Below are 25,542 nucleotides of genomic sequence, written 5' to 3'. Positions count from 1 at the left end.
CAGTAAATACATTCCCTTCACGAGTATGTCAGTGATGCGCGGACTGATCTGAACTGAGTGGTCACCCGTTGTGATGAATTAGAAGAAAATATGCATAATGATATTTGGGTTAGGCTGCTTAGAATAATTATTGTACTTTGAAAATTAATATTTAAACCCAATTTTATGGCATAGAAAAATTCAAAAGCTATATTTCTCATAAATACCAAGACATAATTAATCATTAGCTGATTGGCACGAAGAAGCAGCACCAGCTTAGATAGAAAAAGTGAAGTCTGGAAAAGATTTGTGGAGATATAAAGTAAATTAAGATGACATTGACGCATGCTTTATTTCATTTGTTGGTCTGATCAATCATCAATGTTTGAAAGTCTAGGTTAAGATAGACCATGATTATTCCTAGCACAAGATCACGTGTTCTTTTCTTTTTTAAATCAAATGCCAGGGCCCCTTGCAGCTTTAATGTAGCCATGCCTCCTAGATGTCTTTTTTGTGTCCATATTTGATATTATTATTATTATTATTATTATTATTATTATTATTATTAGGGTTAGGGTTATTATTAATTCAGCTGTAATTCATGTCATGTGTTGGAATTAATCTGCATTTGAAAGTTCTGATTAATAAGTTTCTCAATAATGACTGATTTTATCTATGGATAACAGCAACCATATGTTTCAGATATATCCAAAGATCTGATCACCGATGGGAAAGACCCTTTGTTTTTCTGGGCAATAGGTGATAGACCCATGATGATGCTGGTGCAAGACGTCTTGCTTATGAGATAAATCTCAGACGGATATCCGTAAACTATATGTGTAATGGCACATTAACATACCAACCCTTGTGTTTGCTGTTCATATAAACTTAAGGCAATGATTCATCAAGAGCTTGTGCTATTTTATTTCATTTTATTTTTGAAAAGAAAAAAAAAATTCGGGTCACGTATTATTTTGTGTTATCAAATTTCGCAGTTGGGTTGGCTGAAACATCGGGCATTTACAGGCCGTTTCTAAACCTACTTGTGCACCACTGGTGCATGTATATTGGGACAAATAAAGGAGCCTAGTTGGGGGGCATAGTTGAGCTATGGTAGTAATTCAATTAAACATTTCATGTAAATATGTTACTTTTACGGAAATTACAGCAATCTAACTTTCCAGTTTGTAAAATGTTGAAATATAGTAGTTACTAGAAATATGTCAGCAAGAACAATGTTACCAGATGTTGTGTAGTTACATATTGAGGATGCTTGAATCTAATCCAGCTGTCACAGGACAGCACGTGGGGTACAACCTAGACAGGTTGCCAGTCCATTACACAGCCACATAAACAAGGAAACCATCCACACTCGGCCTCTTATACAGGTAATAAAGAATCACTCATCAGCATAATGTGCATGTTTTGGTAATGTAGGAGCCGAGGATGCCAGGGTAGCCGGAGAGAACCCACACAAGCATGGGGAGAATATGCAATACTTCTCTCAGGTCAGATTTTAACCAGGGCTTTCTAGCTGCAAGGGAACAGTGTTAACCATTAAAATCGATGTATAATTTTGTTTTGGCAAAATGATATACAACGATAAGGGATGTTTTTTGTAAGATGGATCCCTGAGATGCCAGTTTTGGGATTTTTTAATCTGATCTGATCCAGAGGGTCTTCAGCTACAATAAACTTAATTTTCGGACCTTTTTGCTTTAATTAAAACAGTTTAGTCTGTCCTAAAATGCTCCTTGAAATCTGTACTACATGCTGCAGTGTTTTCTTTTTTGTTTTGTTTTTTTACAACAGTTTGAAAAATATAGCTCTCGTAAGGTTATATTGTGATTTTAAGTTGGTATGGGATGATAAATAAACATTTGCAGCTTCTAACTTGCAGAAGATCACATTTCATAACAAGAGTTTCCCAAACGTTTTTGCTTTTTCTGTCTGCAAGTCACAGGATCTGATCTGGCTCGTCATATAAACTTATGCAATTTCTGGTGTGTGTGAGTCTCATCCGCAACATTGTCTTAGGGTTTTGTTAGGGCTTCCTGCAGGGGGCCAGCCGTTATCTTTACGCCACGATCACTATGTGGAGAGTTATTTCTGGATGCTATGTTGCTATGTTTTATTCCCCAGCAGCTAAAAATATATTCTTACCTCGCTGGTCATGGACTTCAGATATAATCTGTATTGTTTTTGATTACCGTACACTGTTTCAGTGATGCTTTTGTGGTGGTTAATTACTTTGGTGAAGTGGTCGGATGATGGAATTACTATTTTACCGACACTTGCAATCACAAACACTCAAGCAGCTGGTGGGACAGCCAGGGAAATTGTGTCACCGCTGCTTTGTGTGTATGTGATGTGGTTATACATGTTATGTGTGCTCGGGGAGCAGGTCACCTCTGTTGCAGCTGTCCTTTGAGTGCAAGCTTGGCGTGCTCTTGAAATTTGCAAAGACCCTCTCTGCCCTGCTCGACACAAAGCCATAGTTTCTTCAGAACGCACATGTGTTATAGTTCACAGCACACACACTATTGAGGCACGTCCAGCGGGCACGCGACATACCCCACACAAGCCAACTGCTCTCTCAAATCAAATGTTTCAGCGTATGAGATCTGAGCTGGGCCAAGAAGAACAGTATCTTGCTGTTAATCTGGACCAAATAGGACTTAATTCTGATTTAAGAAAATCATTGACTCAATGAAATTAGCTCAGGCTTGGAATGCAACGTGATATAATTAGGTACTTGAGTGTTGGCAATTTATGATATCAGGTTAGGGCTGGGCGATATGGACCAAAAGTCATATCTCGATATTTTCTAGCTGAATGGCGATACTCGATATATATCTCTATCTTTTTCTGTGCCATAATTGGGGTTTCCCCCAAAGCATTATAGCATAGCATCTCTGTTGGCTTCATTTTTTTTCTGAGGCAAACCCTTAAAAAAACAGTCAGTTTTAATACAAAGCCTCGTGCCAAATGTCACACAGGTTCCTTTATTAACAGAGGTCTGCACAATATCAAAATGTATAAAACAAATGAAATAAAAATAAACTGCCTGCATATATATAATAAAAATGCTTCTTGAATAAAATAAAACAAATATCCCTTTCCTGCATAACAATTAAATTCAAATACACTGCAATTAATACAATGTAGACAGTAACAGGCAGACTTTTCCACTGAGGTTGACAGTTGTGCAAATAACAAAACATTTGTGCAAATCTCAAATAAAACATTCAAGTCAATTTGTCACAAAATAAGCTATATCAAAATCAAAAAAAATAAAAATAATTTTTAAATCGATATAAACGATATTGTCTCGTACCATATCGCGTTTGAAAATATATCGATATATATTAAAATCTTGATATATCGCCCAGCCCTATATCAGGTTGTTGTTTTTTTTCCTGGACCTTTTCCTGTCTGCATCAACTGGGGTCCAGATTCCTCAAATTGAGACCGTTTGGCAAATGTGTGCCGTAATATTACTGTCATTGAAACATTCCCGGGAAGAGTAATATGTAGCTATGTAAGAGGATCAGCACTGACAGTTGGTTCAGCCAGCTGCAGCAGTTGCAGTCAAGCACGTTCACACACATGCAAACACACACAAGAAAAGTGTGGGTCTAATGGACCTCTCCCCCAAGAGGGAAAAAAGACCAGCCATCTGCTCTTGGTCACAGCACTGGTTCAGCCCATGTGCACTCCCACACCATTCATACATTGACACATGCACACACATTCAGCTCAGCTTTTTTCAATGCCATTTTCCTCCACCCTACACCCCCCATACATGCGCCCCCACTCTCAACAACACGTGTCTTTTCATTGCTACCTCTACCAGTTTTTGCCATCCCTTATAGTGAATTAAACCTCAGACAACAGCAGTCATGGATGTGTATGCTCCTCACATGGACCGTGGAAGCCTCACCATCAACGGGCCACATCAAAGCTTGTAGAGGGTTTTCAACAGGAGGCTGTTAGTCACTTCTGTATTATTTGTTTTGGAGGTGTAATTCAAGGACAATGTGGGTAAATACTTTTCCCTCATGATGTGGCAAAGATTTCTGCCTTTGTACTCCCACGATGAAGACGATGGTGTAGAGATTGTACCTGTTAAATTGACTTATATATTTTTGAGTGTCCATCATCCGAGTAAACACAGACACAGTTGGGATTCAGAACAGCTGCTTTGAGTCGACACAGAAGAACAAGAAAAACACAGTCTTTCTGTGCATATTGTGGCCAGTAGCTAACCAGGCCAGAGTGGAAGATGTACTGGGAATTGTGGCTTAGCCAGGTCACAGCCAGTGCTGCACTGCAGTGTATGCTCCTTCAGAACAAAGGTGAGCTGATCTTGTGTGTAGCTGTTGTGACACAGTTGGCCTTTTAATGTTTGCTGATGGTTCAAATAATCAATTTTCAAGTTTTCATAGTTAGTTGCTTTTGTTAAGAAAGTTCGTGTCAGCCACTATAGTAGCAAAATAATAGTATTTATTGAACATTTGATTGTGAGGTGGTTTGCTGTTTTTATTCTTAGAGTATGCTTAGTGTTTGTTGTACCTATGTGATAAGACCAAACCACATTTACATGTAGATCCAGATGACAGTTTGTTTTCTTTTACAAATGCTTTTTTATAATTTTCAGTTGAGAATAAGTGCAGATAGACACTTTTGTTCAACTTTTGCATCTTTATTGTGAGGGGACAGAAGTACTTTATACACCCTTTTTATTTATTTATTTATTTAAGGTAAAGCATTATTCACCTTTTTAACTGAAACCTGATGTATAATCATCTGCAAATGCAGAATTACTAGTTGGTCTAGATACAAAAATGGTGTAACAGGGTTGCCAGGTTTAACAGCTGAACAGCCTGTACACTTTCCTCAAGGAAAAATTGATGTAATGAATCATTTACAGTAGTTTCATCCGTGTAAGATATGTTGGTTGTAGTGTAGGCACATCCGATGTTGAAAAACATAAGAAAATCCCTTGTGTTATGGGCTAGCCATTGTTTTGGAGTTTGTGTTGCTTTATTAAACTTTTATTTAAGCTTTAGATTTAGGGATGTTACTCTGAATTGCATTCAAACATGTTCATGTTTCCAACAAACTGATATAAATGTGCATATAGGGTATTTTCTTTTTTTCCCAGTTATAATTAGATGTTTATGGGGGGAAAACAAATCATCCAAATAATTTGGACTAAAATGCTTGTTCTCCATTCTGTGTCACTCCATTTCAGCACAATCCTCACCCACTCGTTTAGCAGCTGCCCAGACATGCAGCAACCTTGGCAGCTGCCGTTGAGTGTACAGTGTCTTAGCTACACATACTAACTAAACATTGTGTCTCAGTGGGTGTGTGTCTTTGAGCATACAGCATAGATATTTCCCATTCCAGAGGCTTTTGATGCTCCTCCCTCTGTGTTTTGCATATATACATGGATAAAAAACACTCCCACCTCATATCTTATCTGGCTGAAGCTAGATATAGTAGGCCTCTGCGTATAGTGAGCGATTAAAAGAACTCTCCAGAGAGTAAAATTAAGAAAGTGATGCTTTTGAGGTGCCTGCAGCCAAGCAACAGCTTTGAAGAAGAGTGGGCTGCTCTGGGTGGCCTTCATCTCTGCACAGGGATCAGGCAGGAGACGCAGCCTGGACAGACAGGTAGACTACCTGGGGAATAGTATGTGAAGTTTATGGAGAAATGTGTTCATATAGAGCATTTTCCTCAGTGTTGCCACTCTGTTGCCCTGTAGCTCAGATATTATCTATTGCTCTGTCATGTATTGTATTGTTTAATCTGTTATATTTTGTTTGTTTTTCCTCACAGTTTAATGTCTTACTTGCTGACTCTCAACTTCTCCTCTTTCCCAGAAGCTCTGACAGAGGCAGTGCGCTGGAGCTCCAAGGAGAACCTACTGGGGGCGGCTGAGAGCGACCCAAACCTCTTTGTTGCACTTTATGACTTTGTAGCTAGTGGAGACAACACACTCAGCATCACCAAAGGTAAAAAACAATAATAATTAAAATAAACAAGTTCCTCTTGACTAGTATGTTATCTAAAAATTGACTGCCTCTTGTTTCACCAACAAGATTTTTATTTTTTATTTGGGGAATTTATTTATTTATTTAAAGATTTTTGACGCACAAGTTGCCTTTATTGGGAAAGTAGGTACACAGGAAACGGGTAGAGAGAAGGGATAAGACATGCAGCAAAGAGCAACAGGCCAGGACTTGAAACTTTGTGCTTGCACGAGGACTACAGCCTCTGTAAATGGCGCCCGCTCAACCCACTGAGCTTTCTAGGGCCCCAATTGAGTGAAATTCTACCTAAAAGTCCTTTGCTTTAATTCATTTTTTTTTTTTCAATGTATCATCATGTTGCTTGGCAACATATCTCTCGCTCTACTTGTCCATATTATTGATTGTTGTCAACCACACCTCACTATGCAACACTGCTGGCAACAGAGCAGAGTGAAGAGTCATCAATAAAACTCTCGAGGCAGAGCTAGTGATTGGCACATCCGCACTAGCTAGAAATTAAGTTGAAGCATCGTTCTTCCAGAGGGTGTTGTGTGGTAATAATGTTTGCCTCACAACAGACAAACCTAACAAACCCAACGTGCAACTTGTAGTTTTTTGCAACACTTATCAGCCAAATGTTTATGTATATTATTCACTTGAGGTGGGGGAAAACATTTTTTTTGTTATAACAAGGGAATGTTACCTGAAATGGTAAAAGAAAAACAGGTAATTCTTAGGCTTTATCTGTATTGTGTTTAGGTTCACACCTCTTTCCATTACAAGTCAACCTTCTTTCTCATCAAGCAGTAGTTATTTAAACAATTGCATGATGAGCTATTGCAGTGTTAAGTCTGTGTTGCTAACCAGTCTAAAGCATTAAATCCTTTAATTCTTCATGTTAAGACTTCCATGGTAGCTGGTTGAAAAGGAAATGATGTTTAGACCCTGACTCATGGAATGAATCTGAGATTTCTTCCCACATGGAAGCACATGTGCACTACCAGGCTTCACTGCACTTTTCCTACATGTCTACTACTTTTCTCGGTCAGACGGAAAGAGCCCATAATGCTCTCAATTTATACTAATTCAAAATTAGTTCCGCTGATATAACAGGTGAATAACACGGCGAGGGGAGACTTAGCCCACCCATGTTTTGGGATGATCACCGTATCTTCTTCATGCCAGGCCAAACTAGGCTAAAGCCAGACCAGAGTCTTCTTTCACGCACAATGTGAAACAATGAGGCACTCAATGTTTCCACTCCCACTAAAGTTTGGGGCAAAGAAGGCAGACACAGAGGAGACTGGTGGATTGGTGGGCTAGACATGGAGGATCATCTGTTCAGTACAGTTCTCTAGACCGTTAATAATGTGTGAGAAATAGACCTGCAGCTCAGACTATTGTTTGTCGTGGCCATCTTACTACCTACATTTACTAGAGCGTTTTTCTTAGTCAGTGCTTGGTTGCACTGCAGTATGCTTTATTAAGTATTTTATACAAGCTTGGTGCTGCTACTTGTCAGGATTTAAAGTACTAAGCATCACTTATTAACCAAAGACAATTAACATTTTAAGTCTGTGAGAAATCAGTTTAGTCACTAATAGTCCATCAGAAATTCCAGATGAGAAAACAAAGACATGTCATTATTTTTGTGCAACACACAAAAGTGACAATAGTCCGAGCAGCATGTATCTACTGCTGATAAAATACTGGCTGTGAAAATTATTATAAGTCGTTGTTTAACATATCAGAAGCTTATAAAAGACAGTAATTGGTGTTTTGTAACCGGATTCCAGGAATCAACTGTCACGCTGTCTCTCCTCTTGATTCATTTTCTTTTCCCCCCATCCTGCATCCAACTGGCAGTACTGAGTGCTGCTACATTCAGTGTTTTGCCACACAGAAGGCTCCTTCCAGCCCATCAGTCTCTCCACTCCCTCATGTCTCCTGCACTGACGTCAGAGACAAGAGACCAAGTCACTACATGCTTTGTTTAGCCAAGCCCTCAAACAGATATTTCACTTGCCTAACCCTGTCATTGTTGCATGTTCTTTGATGTAGTTTCACTGAAAAGTGAGTCATCTCTATTGCACCTTTACAGTCTATATAATTAACATAGAAGGAAAGGGTGTCATCCCCTTGACACTATAGAAAATTATATAATTTAATGGGCTAATAAAATTATTTTTGATTGAATTATTTGAATTGATTTTAAAATATATCCAAGTCGTAGTTGTCTCAGTTGTCTCTTTACAAAGGACACTTTGCATAAAGCTTTTAGATCTCTCTTAAAACCAAGCCACTTTGCCACCATTCAACACATTCAGGGTTTCCGCTGGGTTTTAAAAAGTATTAAAAAGTGATAAACTAAAATTGCCAAATTTAAGGCCATTAAAAGTGTTAAATTCACTGTCAGAGGTATTATTTTTTTTTTTAAATTGGTATTATTTTTTACCTTTTACATTTTAAGCAGTCTATTTTATTGTCATTTACAAAGTGAAATAAATGTGAAACATCTGGTCAACATCAATGAATCTATAAATCTGTTCTGTATAGTGTTCTATAGTTCAAAATCTGTTGTAAAAATGTTAAAAGGTCCATGATTAACACTTAATGTTGTGACAGTTTTAAAAAAAAATCTGAAGGTAGTGAAAAAGGTATTAAATTGGTATTAAATTGGTATTAAATTTAACATAAGGATTGCTGTATAAACCCTGACATTGTTCCTCCTCTACCTTCCAGGTGAGAAGCTGCGTGTGCTGGGCTACAACCAGAATGGAGAGTGGAGTGAAGTACGGTCTAAGAATGGCCAGGGTTGGGTGCCCTCCAACTACATTACACCAGTCAACAGTCTGGAGAAACACAGTTGGTACCATGGACCTGTGTCCCGCAGTGCTGCCGAGTACCTGCTGTCCTCCCTTATCAATGGCAGTTTTCTGGTCCGGGAAAGTGAAAGCAGCCCCGGACAACTGTCCATATCTCTGCGCTATGAGGGCAGAGTGTACCACTACCGGATCAACACAGCCACTGATGGAAAGGTAGAAAAACTTGAACTGACTGTCGCTGGGGTCTTATTATGTAAATGAATGGCCAACTGTTGAAAACACAGATGTTTTGCTTTCTTTGCCACCTGTAAAAGACTCTTACTTGCCACTTCCACAGGTGTATGTGACATCTGAGAGCCGTTTTGCTACTCTAGCCGAGCTGGTCCACCACCACTCCACTGTACCTGATGGCCTGGTCACCACACTGCACTACCCTGCACCCAAATGTAACAAGCCCACAGTGTACGGTGTGTCACCCATACATGATAAATGGGAGATGGAGCGCACAGACATCACCATGAAGCACAAGCTTGGAGGAGGCCAGTATGGGGAGGTGTATGTTGGAGTCTGGAAGAAATACAACCTCACAGTGGCCGTCAAAACACTCAAGGTTCGACCACGTCACTCTATCTAGCTAGTTTGGTTTCTATGCGATATAGTTTGAGGGAATCAAATGTTAATTTCTGCCAAATACATTCCATCAACCCTTATGTAGCTGCATTGTGAGACGTATGCAAAAATGGGTTTATATCAACACCTGCAGGTGGATGTTGGTATAACATGTGACATTCCCAGGGCATACTGTAAGCTAGGTTTACATCTGGTGCACCTATCCATCATTTTGCTGAATTTTGTTCCCATGTCGGTCCCAACAGGAAGACACTATGGAAGTTGAAGAGTTTCTAAAAGAGGCAGCAGTTATGAAAGAGGTTAAACACCCAAACCTTGTTCAACTTCTTGGTTAGTATTGATCTACAGCATGGCTTGTTATTTATTCATATCACATTGTTTTCGTTTTGTGAACAAAATTTTAATTACAGCACCTTTTTTTTTAAAACCAATTGCTCCCTTTTCATACATATTTCTTTTAACTATATTTTGTTGTTCACTCTCCCACAGGTGTGTGCACGTTGGAGCCTCCGTTCTATATCGTGACAGAGTACATGCCACATGGAAACCTACTGGACTACTTGAGAGATTGTGAAAAGGCAGAGGTGAACGCAGTGGTGCTGCTCTACATGGCCACACAGATCTCTTCTGCCATGGAATACCTGGAGAAGAAGAACTTCATACACAGGTAAAGGAATAGTTCCGTGTGCATGCACGTTTGATGTGATTACCTTTCTCTAGATTTCTCTAATTTCTTATTTCCTTATCCTCATTTGTCCAACGTTATCTCCCTCTCTCCTCGCTTCTTCACTCCCCAGGGATCTAGCAGCAAGGAATTGCCTGGTTGGGGAAAATCATGTTGTGAAAGTTGCAGACTTTGGTTTGAGCCGGTTAATGACTGGCGACACTTACACCGCCCATGCTGGAGCCAAGTTCCCCATTAAGTGGACAGCTCCAGAGAGCCTTGCGTACAACACCTTTTCCATCAAATCTGATGTCTGGGGTAAGAAATACATCGGCATACATTCTTATTTAGACTGAATTAAACAGAATTCAAAAGTCCTCATATTTAATCACCTGAATTCTTCTATTTCAGCATTTGGGGTGCTTCTTTGGGAAATTGCCACCTATGGTATGTCTCCATATCCAGGCATTGATTTGTCTCAGGTCTATGATCTCCTGGAGAAGGGCTATCGCATGGAGCAACCAGAGGGATGCCCTCCCAAAGTCTATGAACTCATGCGAGCATGTAAGTGAAATCTATTCTAGTAATTCATCCACACTTGAAAGCAGTGCATAGCGATTGTCTATGCAAATGTGAAGTGATAAGTCTCTATACTTGTATTTTTTTCATGACCTGTGAAAGAAAGATTGGCTTTGTACTATAATGTTGTATTGAACTTTGAATCTTGAACTTATATGCTTGTGCAGAAAATTCACAGCAAGCAAGTATGCTGTTGACATTTTGGTCGAGTGAGTTTTAATGTTGAAGAAAGATGCCATTCAAAACAGAGAAGGTAGCTTAAATGTTTAATTGGAAAGAACAAAAGAATTCTGAACTTCAGTCTGTAAAATGCAACAAATTTATATAACAGACTTCTTTATGACTAGATTACAAACCATCAATGTAACAGCTGAAAACCTCATGTATCATTTCCTTCATGCTACTTTCTCTGTCTAAGCTTTAACGCTCACAAAAAACAATCATGTTCAGATGCATATGTCACAGGCAATATCTCTTCTTTGCTCCATATCTACTTTGTCAGGATTGTTTCTGTACTTTGTAAGAATACTTTTTTTGTTTCGTTCTGCCAGGCTGGCAGTGGAGCCCATTAGATCGGCCTTCGTTTGCAGAGATCCACCAAGCGTTTGAGACAATGTTCCATGACTCCAGCATTTCTGAAGGTACACTAACACGTTGCTTATTTATAGTCATTGTCAGTTTCCTCTCATAAATGACGTTTGGAAAATCATAGCACTGAGTTTATTAAATGTGGGAACTGTATTCCAAATTACGATAGACTTTTATTTACACATTTTTAGATAATGCATTTAATTCAATTTGTAAATACGTGGATTTTACTGGAAGCTGATTGTCAACAAACAATTTTCTTCTTTAATCTGAACAGAAGTAGCAGAGGAGCTCGGAAAGACGGCGTCTTCTGGTCATTGTGGACCACTGCAGTCTTTCAGTCACGACATGCCCCTGTTGCCTTCCAAATCCCGCTCAGTCCACAAGCACACAGAAAACAAGGAAAACATCGAGGGTGGACTGGACGCGCGCTCCGATCACAGCACGCACAGTCACTCAGGTACAGCAAGGCACGCCCATCTTACCACCAACCAGTCGGGTAAACCGCTTTATTCTGCAGGTTTTTCAAAAGACAGCGATAAAAAGGGGCAGCTGCAGCGCCGCAAGGGTCGCCGTCTGAGAAGAAGGGCCATGATTTTCCTCTTCAACTGATTAGTGTCACATCTGTCATACCATCAATAAATCTCTGCTGATGTTTAAAACAGCCTGAAAAGGTTTTCACACACTTGCCAACGATTACTATGTTTTAACACATTTAAACAGTATTTGATGTCTAAAGCTCAAGCTTTCCTTGATCGGCAGTGAAACTTTAATGTTCAAATATGTCAAAAAAATAAAAGGAGACCAGAATATAAAAGCGAAAATTAAATAAATGTGGATTTGACAAAATTCAAAATAATCATTAAAAGAATTGTAGACCTACTGATGTGTGTTCAGCCCTTTATTATGTTGTAAATATGTATATAAGGAAAAAGGTTATCTACTATAAGTGAAGAGCAACTTAAAACACAGTTTCTAACTAACTGGGTTGATATTTGTCTTTGCAACCAACCTCTCAAATCTTAAGGATCTTTTTTGTCTCATTTCCATTCATTTTACTGCTCAACCATAAAATACATCTAACATGTTAAGATCCATAAAACTAAAATACCTGTAGTGGAACTCATGTTTAAAATGGCATCCTGTATTTAGCACCATGGATGATCAACAGGAAAAAAATATTTTTTTTGACAGTGATACATTCACTTAAGTCAAAGCAATTGATATTTTCTTTAAAAAAATTTAAAGAAAATCATTGATATTTAGACATCACAAGAAATTCCTAATGATGTACAATGTTTGTCTGTTTTTTATATTGGCCATAAGTTATTGCTTATTTATTAATAATTTACATAACTTTGTATGTTTTTGTGATTATTCAATGTGTGTAAAATATACTGTCTGCTCTTGTCTTTTTCAATTCTTCTGTCACTGTGACCATTTGAGCTTTTGTGTTTTGCTCCATTGATGCATGTGTTTATCAATAAAGGAAAAAGCCATGTTCATGAAGTCTTATACCTAATAAAAATGCAAACTTGAAAGTACTAAAGCAAAAAATACAAAATACAAAAATACAAAAAAAAATACAAAATATAGTACTGTGTAAACGTGTTAAGCACCCCCAGTTTATTGAAGCATTAATGACCATCCATGCTTAATATTCATGCTCTTATTAAGATATTAACAGAAAAAGACAGTGATGGTATCAGAGGTAGACCAAATAATCTTTTCTTTTTATAATCAGCATTTACCCAATTAAAAAAAATGAATATATGCACACAGAAACAGCGTTCAGAACAAAATAACTTAACAAGCAAAAGCCAGTATTTATTGTGACCTCTGTCAAGACCAAGCACAGATTTAAATCTTTTTAAGGAAACATACAGATCTTTCAAAGAAATTAATCCAAGATTCTGTTGTATTTAGGTTTCAGAGAAACCAGGTTCCTTTTTTATCTTGAAGAAACTGAAAAATAAATATGAATGTAATTAAAACGTTGACAAAACAACAAGGTGAAGGCATTACTAATTTTTGTACACAGTACTGTAAACAGCGGTGTTTCATCACTGGCTGTCTGAAAATACTGTCTATATCTGAAATAAGATGGTTGGGGGTCTTTATATGCTTATTTGTCAAATAAATGCCTGTTATAATGATGAGTGAGGGAACATTTCCTTTACCTCCTACTATACTTGCTCGTATTCACTTTTGTAAATATAATGGCTTAGCTTTTGCAGTTTCTTTTTTACTTTATGTAAAACTGAAAATTGTGGGGCACTAATGATTTAAGGGAAAGCATTAAGTAGCATCTATCTCACTGGAAAAGTTTCACAGTTTCTGTTGTACGCATGTAATCATCTAGTCTGTGTGTTTGATACCTCGTCTCTTACAAGAGCAACGTTTGTCATTGAATGAATGTGTGCATGCACATAAGTGGAAAGGATTCAGTATTACTGTTGATTCCCATGAAAAGCTTTTCCTAGTGCATTAGTTTCTAAGAAGGGGAAAAAAAGATAATTTACAGTGACAAGAAAATGGCTGTGTTACAGTAACAAGGAAGTAATATTGATGTCAAGTTGAGAATACTCAAACTATGAATCAAGCTAATATGCTCCATTTCTTGATCCTTTTAAGATATTGATGAAGTTTTAAACAAAGATGGATGCGTTCCATGTGAGTGATTTAATTTTGTGATTGTAATCCATTTATGTTATCTCTCTCCAGGCTGGGCTTCCACTTTGCTCGGAGGGGATGGCATATCGGGCAGCTCGCCTGCCTTGCCCAGAAAACAACAGCCCCGAGATAAATCTCCCAGCAGCCTTTTAGAGGATACACAGGATATAGGCACATTTACACGAGACCGCAAGACTGGCTTCTTTAGCTCCTTCATAAAGAAGAAATCTTCCTCCTCCTCGTCCTCGCCGTCTTCACAACTTCAACAGAACCTCCCGACGCCTCCCAAGAGAAGCAGTTCCTTCCGGGAGATGGAAACGCAGCCTCATAAGAAATATGAGCCCACGGCTGATTTCAGCGCTCCACCTCCGCTGCCACAGTCAGACAGTTTAGGGGGCTTTTCTGCCTCTCCGTCTCATTCCCACGGGGAGCCCCCCCAGACGCAGTCCCGTTGCTGTGGGGCTGCATTTGGACAGAAACCATCGAGTGGGGGTCTTGGTTCTCAGCTGACGAGTGGCAGCAGTTGGGGTGGACTAGCTGGCTTTTTCACCCCCAGACTCATCAAAAAGACCCTGGGGCTACGAACTGGAAAGACGGCCTCTTCAGAGGAGGGTGGAAGTATAGTTGGAGCACCCAAACCTTTCCCTAGGTCCAATTCTACCTCCTCAATGTCAGCTGGACTGCCAGACTTGGAGCGCATGGCTCTGACTTTACCTAGGAACCGCAGCGCTAAACCCCCTCTGGAGAGAACTGCCTCCACGACTTCTCAGCCAGAGAATGGGACGACACGGCCCTCGGAAACTCTGCTGAAGAGGATGGACGAGGGGACGGCACAGATCAGGGAAAGGCCCAAAGCTAAGCTACTTCCCCGGGGCACTGCTGTAGGGGTTAGGGCACCAGGGGTCGGGGGGGAAGTGGGGTCACTGGACGGTGTCTCTCGGGTTCGGGAGAGTAAAGAGGAAAGTGGCGGGCTGGACAAACAGCACGGCTGGTCATCTCCCTCTAAGACTTCTAGTTCCAACATGCCACCTGCCTCAGCAGCTGCACCAACTCATAACCACAAAGTTCCAGTCCTGATCTCCCCCACACTGAAGCATAGCCCAGCTGATGTGCACTTAGTCGGGCTAGACTCTCAGGGGAATCGTTTTAAATTGCTATCTGAGCACCAAGGAGACCGGGACAGGCCGCGACTCGTCAAACCCAAGTGTGCTCCTCCTCCTCCTCCCACTCTGCGCAGTCTGCAGCACCCCTGCAGCGGCGACAGGGACGAGCAGCTCAGTGGGACGCCTGTGGAAGTAAACGGAGACACGTTAAAAGGTCACAGGTCAGGGCGAGCATCGGGAGGAACCATGACAGGTAGACCGTCAGTGCCACCACCACAAGTGCCTCCTGCGTCTTCCTCCCCCGTTTCTTCTTCCTGCCCTCCCAGCACCAATACAACTCCCACCAAAATGGCCAACGGAGCCACCACCACTGCCTCGTTGCACATAGCACCGTCTGTCGGCTCCAAGGTGGCACTGCGGCGGACCAGGCAACAGGTGGAGAGGGCGCCCCTGGAGCGGGTCAGCCGCGAGGCTCTGCTGGAGTGTGCCGAGGGCCTGAGCAGCGCTCTCCATGCCAGCTCTGAAAGCCCCTCCAGTAGCCAGGTGCTGGACGCTGGCCACCAGCTTCTAGACTGCTGCTCAGGTTACGTGGACTGCATCCCTCAAATGAGGAACAAATTTGCCTTTCGAGAGGCAGTGGGTAAGCTGGAGCTAAGTCTGCAGGAACTGAGAGCGTCGTCTTCAGGAGGCGGGGGGCTGAGCACTGTGGGATCCAACACTGTGCTGGACAACCTACACAGTTGCATTAAAGAAATTAGTGATGTAGTACAGAGGTAGCCACTGTGACAGCGCCAATTGTCATCTCCAACAAACAGACAGATCGTTTATATTCCGTTTTTTTTTTGTTTGTTTTGTTTGGGTTTTTTTTTTTTTTTTTTTTATGCTTGTGATTCAGTCAGTAGCTTTTTGGGGGACAAAATGAGATAAAACTCTTAAAGTACCTCATAGAAATCACTACAAAGTGTTTTTTTTTTATTGTTTACAAAATAAGTTTCATAAAATGCCAGTGTGGACACTAACTTTGCTCTCAACTGTACATACTGAGAAACGTAAACCAAACTAAATGTGGTTTTAGTTGTATCAATCAATGTTTTTCCACAAGTTTCCATTCGGCCTTGATAAAGGCCTCTTTGTTAACTGAATGTCACGTATGTCAGGTGTCTGTCGCCAGCCAAGAGAGACGGTGAAACTCTTTTTGTCAGTCTGTAACGTACTGAGCAAGAATGAAGTGGATTGTGGCTAGCCTTACTGAGAATATTACGAAAAATGTTTTCCACCGTCTCGAGCAATGTGTTTGCTGGGTGTTTATTTGTTTTTTTTCACAGAAGAGCGTTGTGCTCCCGCTTCTTTGGGAACTGAATGACCATAAGCCATTTCTTGAGCGGCAGCCATTGCAATGTTAAAGGCTTAAAAACAGTCAGAATTCAGCAAGTTTTTGGGGATGTCAAATTGAAATTATTTTGTGTACAGATTTTTTTCTTTGTTGGACAAACATGATCAATATTTAAATTACAAAAATGGTTTTGCTGGTATTGGTATTACTGGTATTAAAGCTTGTTTTGTTTTTTCCCTAGTTGGAGGAGTATCAATTGCTTTGATGACATTCCCGCACATCGACCTAAGGCGAAAATATTCAGAAAAGATAAAGGGATCACTGCATTAATCTCTAATGTCACAATGTGCTCGGTAGTACCATTGCAGGCTTATCACAGTTAAAGTGACTTACACACGATACAAAAAATCCAGTTTGTTTCCCACAATACTGAATGTAGGGCATTTCATTACATGCCTTTGCTTCGGTGGTGTGACTGATGCTTACACACTGAGCACAAGTCACATCATCAAAAAGTGGGAACATTCCTGTCCCCCCTAAACCATTTTAATATTAATGTCCAGTTATTGTTGCACACTATATCTCTTTTTTGTAGAATGGAACATAAAAGAGGTGATGGGCGGGAGAGCACAGGCTAGCGCATGAGCAGGGGAGCCAGGGCAGTATTTCTATAAGTGTCCTTCACAGTTTGGACAGTGCTGGATTCCCTGTAGCCCTGTTGTGGCCTCAGTGCCTCAGATTCTTCAATGTAAGAACCCAGTGAAAAGCAGAGACCTACTTTAAATGAACCACACAGGACTGAACTCTCCACAAACTGCAGTATGTCTTCAGCACATGAGCGATGAGTGGATTTATTTGGTTTCAAAACAATGCTTTTGAGAATGTATGAACTTGAATTTTAAATTATTCTCCTTTTCTTTTTTTCTTTTTTTTTTCAAAGCACAGACATATTTTGAGAGAAAACTTATGTAGATGTTTATTTCAGATCCACGCATAAAATTTTGTGTGGTTACAGAGTACAGAGAAATGTTTTTGACTGAAGATATGTACTTCAAGACTGAGGCCCATCCACCCGGATCTGAATACGCGCTTCGAATGTATTATTAATCTTTTTTTTTCCTTTTCTTTTTTCGCCAAATCAAATGTTCAACTTTGTGTGTCGTTGATTTCTTAAGGTGCCATATTTTTTAATTTATTTTTCATTTTCATATTTTTCTTTTTTTTCTTTTTTTTTTTTAAATAGCAACTGGCCCCTGCTTTAATTTTGGTAACACTAAATAATGGTCCAGAGAGAGCTGCTGTGTTTTACGAGCACACAAAAAGCTGTGTACAGCACACACACAAATAAGAGTGTTTTATAGTGTTTGTTTGCTTCGTTGTCAGTTTAATGTACACTGGATTAGGCCTCAGACACATCGGTTCAGTGACATATGCTGCATATGAATACTCTAAAATCTGTAAACACTGCAACTATAACACTTTTAAAAATGACGGCTAATGAAACTTGATGGTAAAAGTTAATGGTACATTTCATTTTTCTATTTTATGTTGTGTGCCAGTATAAGTTACCTATATTTTGCCAAACAGGATGTTTTTAGATGAAATTATTTTTAAATGTCTAATTACTGTGAGTTTAAATTACATGGATTAAAAAATGCCATCTTTTTTCTTTCTTTTTTTTTTTTTTTTAATCTGTTTTGGTGCCTTTTTTGTGACAAAGTATTTATGTACAGCACACAATGACTGCAATACATCACAGTATATCAGTGTTTCACCTTATTAGAACATTTACTATCTCTGCTCTTCCATGAATTTGTGATAAACTCACTGCAGCATTTCATTTTGAGATTTATGGTCAGATACAAACTTGAAACCAGTATGTGCACTTTGTCCATTAAAAGGATGTTTGAAAAGTCATTTTCCCCTATTTTTGGGCTATTAACACTAACAGTGCTGCCTAGATACATGAACAATTGACACATTTATATACAAGTCAGAATCCAAATTTGGGAAGAGAGTTATTTGTAAATTTGTCTGGAAGGAAAGCTGTCACTCACATTCAGTGCCCCAATAGATTTTTTTTCCACCCTCCCTGAAACCTAATATCTAGATCAATGCTTCTTAATTATTGAATTGACCACAACATTTCTGCTCATTCTCACCGCCTGTCATTATTTATCTGTTGCATTTACCTTGAATCTTTTATTCCCTCCCTGTTTGGAGAACAGCTCTGGAGAACGTGTGTACACATCATTATACCAAAGGCCATGTCTTCAGTTGGATTAGTGCAATGTAAAACCAGACACACCACAGTGGAATATGTGAATCTAAACAGGGATAAAAATGTCAGATGTTAACTTTTTTTTTTATTGTACAAAAAATATATATATTTTGTGTTTTGTTTTGTTTTTGTTTTTTTAATTTAAAGCTCACGTTATATTACTGTGAAGATCTGCTTATCAGTGTTAAGCCTATTGTAAATAATAAAGATATTGATGAATACTGCAGCGTTACGGTTGATTTTATAAATCACACACTTAAAGTTTGACTTCAGTCAAGCACAGGGATTGGCAAAAGTGTAGCACATTATATATATTTTTATCCCCAGATTATTATTTTTTTTACTCACCTAAATGTCAATCCTGGGCTCCTTTCCCGACCCCGGGAGGGCCCTGCACGTGGAAGGATCACGTTATTCCAGCCAGATCCTCCCCGGCTGGCCAGAGGAGGCATGTATAGCCCAAGACTGCTGCAGGTTTTTGTGAGGGTAGCTCACATTAGCTACCCAAGGGAAAACATGCAAACTCCACATAGAAAGGCCCTTTTGCCCACTTGTGTTTCAACTAATATTGAACTTTATTAATATTAAGTAATAAATATTTCAACTGATTCTGTTTCCTGGTGACCTGATGCAGTTCTTATCAAAATGTGCCCTTTTTCATATCTTTTTCCATTAAAACTACCACTTTTGGATATTTGTTTTTCATGCTGTTTGCATACTGTTCTATCTTGAGAATTTATGGTAATTCTTTTTTTTTTTACATTTCTCTTGAGTATCCATCACAACACAAACTTACATCTAGAAGTGGCAGATTATACCTTTACAAAGATCAGCAAGTAGTCTGAAAAATACTTCCAAATGGTTCAAGCCAACTTTATTTGCATAGAACATTTCATGTATAAGAAAATTCAAAGTGGTTTACACAGAAAATTTTTTAAAAATGTGTTAAAAAGTAAAAGTTTAAAAGCAGATTAAAAGGAGATACAAGACATAAAGGTTGTAGTGCATCACGGTGGATGACTGAAATGTAGCAGTATATAAAAAAGGTTTTCAACCTTGACCTCAGCAGCCCAGATGCATTCTGGGAGTTTGTTCCACAGGTGAGGAGCATGAAAGCTGAATGCTGCCTCACCGTGTTTGGTACTAACTCGGTACAGAAAGTAGGCGTGATCCTGATGACCTGAGGGTTCTGGTTGGTTCATAATGGACCAGGAGATCAGGGATGTAGCCTACTTTATAAACCAACAGCAGGATTTTAAAATCTGTTCTGTGACAGACAGGAAGCCAGTGTAAAGATCTAAGAACTGGAGTTATGTGGTCAACTCTTGGTATTACGACTCGGGCAGCAGCGTTCTGAACTAACTGCAGCTGTTTGATTGATTTTTTAGGGAGACCCGTGAGAACAGCGTTACAGTAGTCCAGTCTACTGAATATAAAAGCATGGACACGTTTTCCTAAGTCCTGTTGAGATACGACGAGTGTTTTAATCCTCGATATGTTGTTTCAGGGATAATAGGCTGACTTCATGAATGTCCTAATGTGACTGCAAAAATTCAGGTCTGAGTCCGGAACCACTCCCTACTGGTTTTTAGCTTTACTGCTTAAACACGTGTGTTGATGTTTAATCTTTCTTCCTTGGCTCCAAACACTATTATTTCTGTTTTGTCTTCATTTAACTTATGTCTATACTATAATTTTTTTAAGTGGATTAATGATGTTTGTTTTTAGGCACAGAGGAAAGATACCTTAAAGCAGAGACATAATCACAATGTCTAGCAGATCTGAGGCCATACATTGTGCAACATCTTTAAAAAAATCCTGTTGGCAGAGTATCAAGGAAGCAAACGATAGAATTCAGGTGAATCCAGGTTCTTATAATTGATTGGACAAAATTGTGTCATGGTTTTTCTTAATGGACACAGAGGCAGCACATATCCTGCATCTAGCATAGGAGCACTGACTGTCTGTCTGATTATCTGAATCTTGTCAGTACAGAAAGAAGCAAATGCATTGCAGGCATGGTTGGATAGAAGTTCAGGGTCCACTGACTCAGGAGGATTTGTTAGCCTGTCAACAGTGGTGAACAAAATGTGTGCGTTATTGTGTTTTTTTTGTAATGATATCTGAAAAGTATGCTTGTCTTGCATTCCTCAGTTCTATATATATATATATATATATATATATATATATATATATATATATATATATATAGTATATATTATATATTATATATATATATAGTATATATATATATATATATATATATATATATATATATATATATATATATATATATGTGTGTACTCAGTGTTTCCTTATAGATTTCATAATGAATCTGTAATTTAGTTTTCCACCACCCTCATTCAGCTTTTAAACACTCTTTTTTCAGCTTTGACCCGTGCAGGATTTCTTCATGGAGGTTTCTTTTTAGTGGTAATCACCTTCACCATGGTGGAGGCAATGTTATCAATATTACTAATAATTTTACCACTGAATATATCCATAAGCTCATTAATTGAAGGTGAATGGAGAAGCAGTGAGGAGGGGCAAATTAACATTTAACGGGTATTTTCACCTGTGTACCCATTCTTGGTGATCTCTGCCTAGAGGTTTCTGGTGACAAACTCTCAAAGAAAACAGAAAAAAACACAAGTGGACATTATTAAGTCGAGACAATGTCCTTTGTTGTGAGTTTTTTTCCATCACATGTTGAGTCAGTCCAAAATGATGAAGAACACAACACAATTCCTTTGCCAGTATGTTCTGAGGGTTGTCAAAATGAATGTTAAAATCCCCAACAAAAATTATACAATCAAAATAAACACAGGTGACAGACAGCAGTCTAGTAAAATCATCAAAGAAGGTTGCATGGTGCTTAGGTGGTCTGTAGACATTGAGAAACAACACATGGGATGAAGATTTCCACTGAAGAGCCACATATTCAAATTAAGCATATTTGTCCCAAAACATTTGCTTACTTTGAAGGGAGTCACTAAACAGAGCACCTGCTCCTCCTCCTTTCTAGTTCTGTCGTGGTTTATGAAGCTGTAGTTGGGAGGGGCTGTCTCTAGAATAACTGCTGCATGATGATCCTGATTTAACCCAGTTTCTGTTAACAACATCAAATGTAGTTTGTTTTTTAAATAAAATGTTAATAGTACTATCTGTCCTGTTGTTATTATGGGTTGGCTGTGGCTGATGAGCAGTGAACACAAGATTTGATAAATTTACAGAATGTTTTGGGTGACCCTTTCTTCTCTGAAGGTTGAGTAATATTTTTCTGCTACATAGGATGAAGAAAACTACTTCCATATTTGGACCCGGCTTATCCTGAAGAGTCACGAGTACACACAGTACTGTAGATTGAACCCGGTACATATAAATTAGAACTTTCTGATACTCTGTAATCTGGCTATTTTGAGAGATAATGTTTTTGTTTCTGCCGAGGAAGGAGTGTTGGACGTGGGGGACTACCTCCTTCACCAGCCGTTTCAGATGACTCAGGTGATGCAGGACTTTCTGTCGTGATGATCTTCCAGGAGAGTCCTGCGACTCGGCCTTCATTTGGTCAGTGAAGACCTTGTGGGGGTTAGAATTTTGTCGTGGGGGAGGACGATGGAATGGGATGGTTAAAGAGGAGAGGACAAGGACATAGAGCAGAACAAAAGAGCTTTTGATGACCCCTATCATGGGAAAGGTAAGATTTGGGGTGGATGGGCTTGTAGCGATGATAGGAGACAGTTCCAATATAATTTTTGAGACATGGCTGCAGGAAGGTTCTAATAGATGGTGATTCTGAGCAGATCTTGGCTGCCCCAGCGCCGCCAGATGACAAGCTGGTATGTTCAGACACTAATAAGGACATTGTTAGTCTCAAGGAAGACATCCGGATACTGTTGAACGAACTATAATAATAATAATAATAATAATAATAATAATAATAATAATAATAATAATAAAAGATTGAATTGCTTAATTCACTTTTGGACGTGGCTCATCAACAGTCCATGCATACCGTACAGACCAAAAGTTTGGACACCATTCCCCATTTGTTTGAATGAGAAGGTGTGTCCAAACGTTTGGTCTGTACTGTATGTCACAGGGGGTATGTCACATTGGGGCAGCACGCAGAGGTGTCAAGTAACGAAGTACAAATACTTCATTACCTTACTTAAATAGAAATTTTGGTTATCTATACTTCACTGGAGTAATTATTTTTCAGACGACTTTTTACTTTTACTCCTTACATTTTCACGCAATTATCTGTACTTTTTACTCCTTACATTTAAAAAACAGCCTCGTTACTTTATTTCATTTCAGCCTTTAAAACAAAACTATCCAGTTAAATTGCTCCATCCGGATAGAGTGAATTTGGTTGTGGTTGTTTCAGATGTTCTTGTCCAGTTTTGTTCTTACATCCGTTGCCCTCAGATTCCTGCAACTAAACTTGGATGTCCATTCCAATAAAGGTTAGGATAAATGATAACATGCCTCTGAAGTTTGACTTTTTGCACCATTACAATACTTATAGGCAACTAGTCATCATATAGTCAATAGTACACATATATGGTTCTTTAATATATTTGCATTATACTAAGATGCATTCATTTTCAATGGCTTTTGTCCTTAATGGTTTTTTTCCCCCTTACATTACTTTTGCTTTTATACTTTAAGTAGTTTTGAAACCAGTACTTTTATACTTTTACTTGAGTAAAAAACTTGAGTTGATACTTCAACTTCTACAGGAGTATTTTTAAACTCTAGTATCTATACTTCTACCTGAGTAATGAATGTGAATACTTTTGAAACCTCTGGCAGCACGGTGGCTTAGTGGTAAGCACTGTTGCCTCACGGCAAGAAGGTCCCCAGTTCGACTCCCAGGCCCGGCAGGGTCTTTCTGTGTGGAGTTTGCATGTTCTCCCCGCGCTTGCGTTGGTTCCCTCCGGGTACTCCGGCTTCTTCCCACAGTCCAAAAACATGCGTAGTAGGTTAACTGATGATTCTAAATTGCCCGTAGTGTGAGTGTGTCTGGTTGTGTATATGTGGCCCTGCGATGGACTGGTGATCTGTCCAGGGTGAACCCCTGCCTCTCGCCTGAAAATTAGCTGGGATAGGCTCCAGCAGACCCCCGTGACCCTGCAAAGGTATATGGTATGGATGTATGTATGTCACTGAAGGCAGACGGTTCACTGGGATCCCGAGCCCTCACCCGGGCCTTCCTCGAGCTCAACAGTGGTCTGCGTCTGCCGTAAGCTTGGTAGCTTGGACCCGGTACATATATAGATGTACATTTTCTATAGCTTATAGAAAATGTTAATATCACAGTGCTTTTAAAGGAGCATGAGGCAAGAATAAGAAATGAGACTCGTTAGCGTCACGACGACCGTCGGGGTTCCTGCAGCCAACAGTGAAGCCGGCACAGGAGCGCGTGTGTAATCTTATGTGATTTTCAAATCAAGCACTAAATATGACTTACAATGTTATCTTACTTGGTCAGTAGGAAATGAGCTGCCTCCATGACTCAAACTCGTATCCAATGTTTACTCGTGCCCCGCCGAGAACGCGCATGCAGCGTCATTTGACGTCACATCCGCAGGACAGCGTGTGAAATTCCGGTCCGGAATTGCAGCACATTTTGCAGCACACAGCCTGTTTAAGGCAACGGAGAGATATGCTAGAGGGCTCATTCTTTTTGGTTTGGAACGCTTCATCTGACATTATTACTAGAAATCTTAAAACGTATACAAATTTTTTTCATAAATCCTGCCTCATGCTCCTTTAATTTACTCATCAAAATAGAGTAACTAACATAATAAACATGTAGGATAACATATATGATATTATATAATTGTTTTCCTGACAAGGTATATGATTTTTGCACAAAGTAACTACCAACTAGTAACTTTTTTATAACACCTTTTATAAAAACTTTTCTTTGTTTCGTCACCCAAAAAGGGGCGTGGCCATTGCACAAAGGCAAAGCACCCGGATGTGTTCTGCAGCTGCCATATGCGGATGTTGTAAAGATGGCGTCCATCATGGAGGGGCCGCTAAGCAAGTGGACTAACGTCATGAAAGGCTGGCAGTATCGATGGTTTGTTCTGGACTACAATGCTGGCTTACTGTCATACTACACGGTAGGTTCGTTAACGCAGTCTGTCACTTTTAAAGTGACCCGGTCTCAAGAGTAACCCTATAGAAGTTCTGGCTGAGACAGAAGTGTAAAGGGCCTTGTGTGTGTTAGCCGTATCAGCTGGCACAGGGGGGCGGGGCTTCGCGATGACTGACACGCTGGTTGGCCAATAGCAGCGCTCCTCCCGGACCAACCAACCAATAGCGCGGCAGTATTTCGTCTTAGGCTCACTTTAATACAGCTAGCTAGCAGGGCTGAAGGAAGAAATTAACATGACAAGTCGAAACATTTTGATATTTACCTGTTGGAGAGTTATTTAATTATGTATGCGTTAGTGAGAGGAAATGTCTCCTGAAGTGATAAAACAAACTGCCACGGCACGCTGTGTTAGTAGTAAAACCCACTAAGATATCGCAAGAGGAGAACCTGGATGTTGCTTTGGTTTGTAATCAATGACATTGTAATGAATTTACTGTTTTGTGATTCATTTTTTTTAATATCGAGAGTAAAGTAGGCAGGAAACTGTCGGAATTGTTGATACAACCTGTAAATAGGTGAATAACTCAGAGCTAACCACTCCTCATACGTGGTTACCACATTATTGTATCGTGCACATGTACAGTAGCCTGATCTGCAGCTGGTCTTCAGTAACTTCATTATCTTCGTGAGAAAAATGATATATTATGCACACAAGTTCGAGGTCTCAGTATACT

At 39.5% G+C, this 25,542-nt stretch overlaps 2 protein-coding genes across 6 annotated transcripts in view; both read left to right on the top strand.

Annotated features, from left to right (window-relative positions):
- Window positions 1–18,899, top strand: part of abl2 (c-abl oncogene 2, non-receptor tyrosine kinase) — a 28,293-nt gene extending 9,394 nt beyond the window's left edge. The window contains exons 1-11 of one of the 4 annotated variants that reach the window (XM_061738255.1): window positions 5,479–5,660; window positions 5,874–6,002; window positions 8,763–9,058; window positions 9,183–9,455; window positions 9,721–9,805; window positions 9,965–10,142; window positions 10,273–10,457; window positions 10,551–10,703; window positions 11,270–11,359; window positions 11,584–11,766; window positions 14,031–18,899. In XM_061738255.1, the coding sequence (XP_061594239.1) occupies window positions 5,549–5,660; window positions 5,874–6,002; window positions 8,763–9,058; window positions 9,183–9,455; window positions 9,721–9,805; window positions 9,965–10,142; window positions 10,273–10,457; window positions 10,551–10,703; window positions 11,270–11,359; window positions 11,584–11,766; window positions 14,031–15,859 (3,513 nt within the window). In that variant the 5' untranslated portion in view covers window positions 5,479–5,548 and the 3' untranslated portion in view covers window positions 15,860–18,899. Of the gene's footprint in view, window positions 1–5,478; window positions 5,661–5,870; window positions 6,003–8,762; window positions 9,059–9,182; window positions 9,456–9,720; window positions 9,806–9,964; window positions 10,143–10,272; window positions 10,458–10,550; window positions 10,704–11,269; window positions 11,360–11,583; window positions 11,767–14,030 lie in introns of those variants that run through there. The other 3 variants (XM_061738254.1, XM_061738253.1, XM_061738252.1) reach the window with 3 other exon arrangements.
- Window positions 18,900–24,710: 5,811 nt separating this feature from the next.
- Window positions 24,711–25,542, top strand: part of osbpl9 (oxysterol binding protein-like 9) — a 39,148-nt gene continuing 38,316 nt past the window's right edge. For both annotated transcript variants that reach the window (XM_061738248.1, XM_061738247.1), the window contains exon 1: window positions 24,711–24,833. In XM_061738248.1, the coding sequence (XP_061594232.1) occupies window positions 24,723–24,833 (111 nt within the window). In that variant the 5' untranslated portion in view covers window positions 24,711–24,722. The remainder of the gene's footprint in view (window positions 24,834–25,542) is intronic.

This window comes from Cololabis saira, chromosome 13 (genome assembly GCF_033807715.1).
Source record: "Cololabis saira isolate AMF1-May2022 chromosome 13, fColSai1.1, whole genome shotgun sequence".
In the NCBI taxonomy this organism is placed as follows: domain Eukaryota; kingdom Metazoa; phylum Chordata; class Actinopteri; order Beloniformes; family Belonidae; genus Cololabis; species Cololabis saira.
The sequence above is the reverse complement of the archived record's forward strand: the minus strand, read 5'-3'. Positions and strand labels throughout refer to the sequence as shown.